The following is an 8014-nucleotide window of genomic DNA, read 5'->3' as shown; positions in this document are numbered from 1 at the left end:
CGTCTATACTATAAGAGCAGCAAGTTTTATCAGGAAGAACGATCATCTGTGCTGTCAGACATCTATACTATAAGAGCAGCAAGTTTTATCAGGAAGAACGATCACCTGTGCTGTCAGACATCTATACTATAAGAGCAACAAGTTATATCAGGAAGAACGATCATCTGTGCTGTCAGACGTCTATACTATAAGAGCAGCAAGTTATATCAGCTCTTATAGTATAGACGTCTGACAGCACAGATGATCGTTCTTCCAACAATTTTTATCAGGAAGAACGATCATCTGTGCTGTCAGACATCTATACTATAAGAGCAACAAGTTTTATCAGGAAGAACGATCATCTGTGCTGTCAGACATCTATACTATAAGAGCAACAATTTTTATCAGGAAGACCGATCATCTGTGCTGTCACACGTCTATACTAAACCATTGAGGCCATTCAACGTACAGCAAAATAAGTCAATAATAACATACTTTTCAATCATATGATGTCTGTATAACGCGTTACGTCCTATATATCACTACCCAACAGGGTCATAACGTGTTGATCCAACGAGCTTCGACAACGCGTTTATAGTAAGCCATTGAAGCCATAGTCGCAAAACATGCAAGTTCAACGCGTTGTCGATGTTCGATAACGCATTTTTCTAACGCATAGTCGAGTGCTCACAAAGCGTAGAACCAATACGTTATGGCCCCGATGGCTTACCATAGGTGTCAGCCTAACCTGAAATGTGATCAACAGGATAAAATTCAAAACGATGTTATGTTTATCATCGAAGATATATATGTTTGATTTTAAAAAGTTCTATTTTACAGTAAGTAACTGGCACATTTAACTAGAAAAGACAGAAAACGAACATAACCTGAATGAAATCGTCCTGTTAGGATGAATTATTAAAACATGACACACAAGTAATGCAAATTATTAATATTTAATAGTTTTTTTCTTTGTAAATATTGCTTTCACTTGAAAATTTTTTGAAAAAAAAACATACCGAAAGAAATACATCTACCTTTAAAGCTTAATGTTGAGGATATATTAACGGATGAAAACATTTCTATTACTACTACATAAAACTATAGTTACATACGAAACAGTTTACCGACAAAAATTATATTCTACTTGAATTGTGTATATATTATACCACTACAGCAACACAATGACAAAGTATTTAAACGTTTTAGTGCATATTAGATTATTTAGATGCATAATATGTTACTATAGCAACACAATGACACAATCTATACCAGCAGGTGTTCTACTAGTATAACATATTTAAATATATAGCTTGTTACTACAGCAACGCAATGATACAAGTATTTAAAACACTTAGCAACCCAGACCAACCAGAGCTTATCTCAGCCTCAGCAGGTTTGCTATCTAAACTTTACATATTTTATACGAATAGCATGTTACTATATATAAAAAAAAAATCTGCACGGAGATTTAACTGTCAAATAAAGTAGAGTTTTTTATTTGCATAATCTATATTTAAATGTCATATATTACTATATTAAAATAATGACCCAAGTACTCTTAAACTCTTAACAGAGCAAAATGACCAAACATTCCACCCCAACATGTTTCTAACTTTATATACATTACATATCTATAGCAATACGATGAAATAAATCAAACCAATCATTATTTCCAACAGGTTTCCTATGTATTTGCCTATTACATTATTTATTTGTAGAAGTAACATTCTGTGGGTACTATATATATATATAAGCAGATTAGAGGAAAGGCAGCTAGCAATGGTACATAAATTTAGTTTTTTCTTATACTATGGTACTTAATGACGGTTCCCCTATTAGACTAGAATCTAGTACTGGAAATGTAGCCCTTTAGACTTGACTCTTCTTCCCAAAGAGAAAGTGGTAAGTGTTCCTTGCGTACGTCCTTCTTGGCTCTTCTAGATGTGATAATCTTCTTTGCTAAACCATTTTATCTTTATCTATAAACTCGTTTTCTCACTCTCTCTCTGAAAGATTCTTGTCTGTTAATTACCCGGATGATTTTTAGTTTCGATCTAAGTAAGTAGTTTACTTGTTTGTTTGTGAATTTCGTGCAAAGATACTCGAGAGATATCCACACTAGCTGTTCCTAATTTTGAATGATAGGCTAGAGGGAAGGCAGCTAGTCAACGACACCTACCGTCAACTCTTGGGCTACTCTTTTACCAACGAAACGTGGTATTGACTTTCACATTATAACTCCCACATGGTTGAAAGGGCGGGCATGTTCGGTAATAGGATTCGAACCCGTCTTGGGTATAAATATAGAATTTGAGGCTTGGTTAAAACCTGGGATGATTTCTGTTTTAGAAATTTCCCTTTCTGCATGAAATGAAAGTACGTGGCTATCAATAATAGGAAACGTACCCATGGCTAAAATTATGGGTGGGAGATGGGTTTTTACGAAGTATTTTGTGCAGAAAATACCTCGACAGCTTGACTATACGGATAGAAAATTTAAGTGCTAATTTCGACATGGGTGCTTGAATTTTTATGGGGACACAAAAGGTGCCTGAAAATGTTGAGAGCACTTCCCGCTAAACCTCTCATGGGAAGCTTATCGCCATTTTATTTTGTTATTATATTGTGTTTTAATTAATTCAAAACTGGATTTTGGTTGTGATATTGACAATTATTCTAATTTACATATGATTCGAAAACTAAATGTCCTTCAAAATAGCGCAACACCTAATTGTTCTGTACACTTTTCTCTGCTTTACAAAATTTTAGCTTATCAGCTAGCTTTGGCCCTATGGTCAGTGGGGATTTAAGTTTGTCCAACGTTCTGGACCCTCGATTGATTCTTTCATTCTTTGATAATTTTTCCTAATTTTATGACTATAGGTAATTTGCTACTGTTCTTCCTATTACGCTAATGTGTGCTGACATTTGTTTACTTATCTTTTGCTCGTCCTATTTATTACCACAACTTAAATATATTTTCGTCTTATCGTCTCTCAAGTCACTATGAAAATGTGTTGCTGAACTTCAAGTATCCTGTTAACATTATCTTAGGTAATTAATACTCCTACGCTTATTCTTACATTGTCATATTTTCAGACTCTTTAAGCAGTGTTCTTATATTAAATTATCGTGGGGATGGAGGGGGGGGAGTATAGCTAAGGTTTACTGTGGGAATGTCGTATTTTCTATAACTGTCTTATCTATTATGATGGAAAAATTAGTTGTGTTTGGATACCTGGTCATATTAGTATATATGGAAATGAATGAGCTGACATGGCTGCGAAAGCGGTACCATATTTTAATTTTCTCATGCAATCACTTCCATTAAGTAGTTATTATTATTCAAACCCGCTCTACCAAAAACTCGTATCTCCTTTTTTACCCTAAAAATTTACTGTTCTAAACAAGTAAACACTTGAATGTGGTTATGATACAGTTACGACTTGGTACTTTTATTTTAATTCTACTCTACATTTAAATTTTGTCAGGTGATTTCGCCATATTGTTCTTTCTGCAAATTTCTCTGGAGACTATTCACCATGTGTTTCTTTCGTGTCCTGCTTATGGTTAGCTACATCATCTGAAAAACTCTAACTCATATTCAGTCACCCCATTCGTTAACTACCTTGTAAGGAAGTATTCATGTGCCTTTAAATCTTATTCCTGGTGTTACTAATGTTATTCTTCAGTTTCTGATACCTACATCTCTGTTTAGTTGCATTTGGTCATGTAAGCCTCCTTTTCTACAAAATAGCTGCTCACTTTGAAATATGTTTCTTGGTGTTTCAAAAATCTGCTATAATCAGAGAACACCAAAAAAGAAAAAAAAGAACAGTCAGCCACTTGTAATCAAGATGTCATGAAGAAGTTCATGCACTTTTAAAAAGGATTCTTTAACATATGCGTTATTGATGGCGTGAATATTTGAAACATTACAGTCCGATTACTAATACTGTAATCTACTGTGAGTAATCTGCTGAAAAACATAGAAGGCTGTGGCATGAAACACACTAACATGATATCATTCCCCTGTCCAAAATTTAACCAACTAGGCCTTAAAACACGATTTCAGGATTGGAGATCAGCACATATACTACCACAAATAGCCCCTTGCTGTTGGATTTCACAGAGGGGTCGCAGCTCATCACTGTCGTGAATGCAAGATGTCTGCCTTCGTTATACATTTAACAGTGAAACTAGGATGAAGAAAAATGAAAAAAAAAATCATCATTTGAAGCTACAAACCTCGCAACTTATAGTTTGATTCGAATGCTAGTTTGGATTTAATCCACTGGTTACTTAGATAAATAATGAATGCTTCGTCATATTGAGACATGCTTGAGAAAGCGCCCTCTCTGCATTCATTGGCTGAGTTCTGCGAGGAAAGACCGTGCATCTTTCAGTGTGATAATGTACTATGCCAAATCGCACGCTGTGTCCAGTAGCAGATTGACCCAATGTGCAAATCGACCTCGGTCGGTCAAAAGATCCGAATCAAACTGAGCCATTATAAAAGGTTATGAAGCTCTACCTCTAGTACATAGGAGCAGTTTCAGAAATATCAGTATACTTAAAGCTGCTGTGCAATGGGAGTGGCTAACTATCAGTAAGGGTTCAGGCTGTGATTAATCCTAAACGATTACCCATTATCTAGTAAAATGGGTCCCGGCGACAAAGCACACTTCATTTTAAATGCATGCTGTCACAAAACTTTTGCATGGTGGAGTACATATGATCAAAGTACACCAAAATAGACAAATATCACACCAATTTGAAAAATTTTCACCATTCTTTGGACTAAAAATTAGTCAAAGTAGGGTACTAGGAGGAACAATATCGGATATTGTGCGGTAGTTACAATTAAAATTATTTCCAGAGGCTTAGTTTTCTTCTACAGCAGCTTCATGCAAGTTCTCTACGCTATATTATTAACATTATGAAATTAAAATGAATAGCGGTAGTTTAAAGGGAAGTTTTTTTGCTTTTTTTTACACTCAGTTGTTGATTTTGTAATAGGGATTTTATACGTTCTTTGGGAGTTGCTAATTTCTCTTTCAGAGAGCGTAGTTTGTAACTGCTCGAAAGACACGCCACATTTACCATTTTAGGGGTAACTTAACAAATGTGTTTAACGTATTGCATGGTGCGTTCCACTCTCGAAAAGTGTTTATTCAGAATTCTAAAAATATAGATTTAGGCAACAAACTATTGTCTTTATTCGTACATAACAGGACAGGTTGTTAAGTTATATTTGATTCTAATAAATAACTACTATCATGAAGTTGTTAGCACGACTGCTAGTAATACATGCAGGGTATCCATAAATTAGTAAATCACTTTCCTAACAAGTAGCTTGACGAGGGAGGGCCGAGCAGAGCAGCTGACCGGGCACAGCCCTGTAGGGGATGCAGAGCTACAGCTATTTTAACAGACATTTGAGAACTAAATATGATAAAATGATTTGGAAAAATTTTCCCATATATTTTTTTAATTATCATCTACATATAATACCATTTATTCAGCTAAAACATGGCAAACCTGACCTGACCTCTTCACTCACAATATTAAACAAGGCCCGTTTTTGACGAGACTCACAACAATAAAAACCAGGCCCGTTTTTGATGAGACTCATAATAGTAAATAAGGCTTTGACAAGACTTACGCTCATCGTTACTCTACGTCAAGGGTATTTTATTTATGTAAATTTTTGAAAAGAAGTAGGCGTAGGCTAGTAGCACAAGGTTAGCCCATAATTACTGTCAAATGTCGATATAAAACAGACGATCTCTGTGTGCGGTTGTAACATAACATGTTCACTCATAAAACAAGACGTAAGGACGTTTTTTGGTAATAGCTGAATCACACTACTTATCATTGTCAATTGCTTAGCGGAGTTTAAATTTTCATTTAATACTTTATATTTTCACATTAATTTTTGTTATTATAGAGTTTAAGAATTTCAGCCCTCAAATATTGCTACAAAAAATCCACCAGGGGAGAATTTCGCATGAGGAGAAAAAACATCTAAGTAGTGGGCAAAGTAATTCAAACCCAGAGGCGAAGAAGATGGCAAAGCAGAAAATGTAAACAATTCGTTTAGAACAGAATATATTCAGCCAATATCTGAAGAAAACCGTTAGTGAGGTATATTTAGATTATGGTGAACAGCCACAAATCAGTCTTAATGTCTCTGTGACTTGGCCAGCAATGAATGTACCACATAAAATAAGAGTGATATACAAATACAATTAAAACTACAGAACCGTTTTTGCTTTTAGATTATATAAAGAGTGTATGGGAAGTTGTATGTATATAAGACAAATTTACTGAATATAGTGGCTCAGAGATGCTCGCACGTATGTATTTGGAGAACGATTATCGCTTGGACATCCTTAGAGTCACGAATGGTGTCCATATCGAGGTGTATTAACAGTGCCACTGACCATAGACAAACCCGAGGTGTTAAGCCTCCATTATACCACAAGCCGCAATTGTTTATCATATGTAGTTTTCGTTTTACTCAATCAAATGGTTCAGTAACTTATTAAAATCCCGTATAATGAACACTGGGTATTCGCGAATATTGGAGCTACTCTTGTCATTTTTCGTCAACTGAATTAAACGTCTTTCGTACATACGCTTGCTGAGGTAAGAAAACGTCGCCTTCAACTAACACCAGCCGTGAGTGTTTAAAACGATGCCTTTCGATCATTACCTGATTTGTTTTTATTGAAAGTAAGTTTTTGGACTTAGGTCAAACCACATGTTTTCATGCTACATTATCACCTCACAAAATAAGAACAAACTATTTCACCTAACACTCACCTGTACTGATTTGGTAATACAGTCGGAAAACCTGACATCACCGGTAAAGGAAAACCTGGAACGTAAAAAAAGATTACAACGAATTACGAAGAAGTACATAGTGTTATTCGAGCAAATAAAGTACAAAATATATCCATTAACGTTCAGAACATTGCTTCGTGTAATCAAACTCTTACAAATAAAAGTGGTAGTAGGAAAATTGTGTTACTAAGTTCCTTACCGGTGATAACATTTTAATTTGTTAATTCTTTCACGTAACACTTAGGTTTTATTTTTATATTTTTGTAATTTTAGAGGTTTGTATTTCTGTACCAGTATAAAAGCCATATTTACAATAAATCCTGATATTTACCAGTTTTGTTTCCAACAAGCAGAATAATGTCAAACAGCGCTTCAAATAACAAAATTAAAAGTAGAATAATAAATGAATGAATAATTACAAATGATGCCGTAAATATTATTGCTGAAGTGAGCTGCTAAAAGAACATTATATTTGTACTAATTTTAAATATAATCTCTTATTACTTGGACAGTACTTAATTTATAATTTATATTTCGCCTGCTAACTTGCTACCGTCTTAGGGAGAGTCCAGAATGACTGGAAAAGCCTAGGATCGAACCTGGGTCTTTGAATCCGCGATTGATATCCAATCGCCACAACTGGCCGCAAATATTAATAATTTCTGGTTTGACAAGGTTAACCATCAACAATTTTCAAGTCACGTGACCTTACCCATTCCTCAGTCGTGTGGACAGAAACTCTCAGCTGGAACAAACTTTCTATCTAAGCGATATTTATATAAGGCAATATTTATGATAATTAAATGAGACTCCAGCACATTAACGTTGCTGATATGTAAAATAACTAATACCAATATTTATATGCGTTGTTGTTGTTTGGGGGGGGGGGACTTGTGTTGTGCTTTATATTGGAAATTCAGATACCGTCTGGTGAACAGACGTATAGTTGGTATCTAACAGATCCTCACTGATGTTCATATATGTAAATAACAGGAAATTGATAATTTCCATACATCTTACACTATCTAAATACCCCCCCCCAAACGTTACTTTTGTTTATACACATGTTTGTATCCATGGTCGTCCGTGGGGGGGGGGGGGCGGACGTTCACTTATACTCCCTTGAAAATAGAGAAACGTACTTCTTTATGTACTTAGACTTTGACCCCCTTCCGGAGAATTT

At 35.1% G+C, this 8014-nt stretch overlaps 1 protein-coding gene across 2 annotated transcripts in view; it reads right to left on the bottom strand.

The window, feature by feature from the left end:
* Nucleotides 1-8014, bottom strand: part of LOC106478055 (RNA-binding protein 38-like) — a 97965-nt gene that overhangs the window by 48763 nt on the left and 41188 nt on the right. Inside the window, exons 3-4 of one of the 2 annotated variants that reach the window (XM_022381574.1) lie at nucleotides 6811-6865; nucleotides 3689-3778 (exon numbers count right to left, since the gene is read on the bottom strand). In XM_022381574.1, coding sequence (XP_022237282.1) covers nucleotides 3697-3778; nucleotides 6811-6865 — 137 coding nt within the window. In that variant the 3' untranslated portion in view covers nucleotides 3689-3696. The remainder of the gene's footprint in view (nucleotides 1-3688; nucleotides 3779-6810; nucleotides 6866-8014) is intronic. The other variant, XM_013938565.2, reaches the window with a different exon arrangement.

Source organism: Limulus polyphemus, unplaced genomic scaffold (assembly GCF_000517525.1).
Source record: "Limulus polyphemus unplaced genomic scaffold, Limulus_polyphemus-2.1.2 Scaffold176, whole genome shotgun sequence".
Classification (NCBI taxonomy): domain Eukaryota; kingdom Metazoa; phylum Arthropoda; class Merostomata; order Xiphosura; family Limulidae; genus Limulus; species Limulus polyphemus.
Note: the sequence above shows the minus strand (reverse complement) of the source record. Positions and strands in the feature narration are given on the sequence as shown.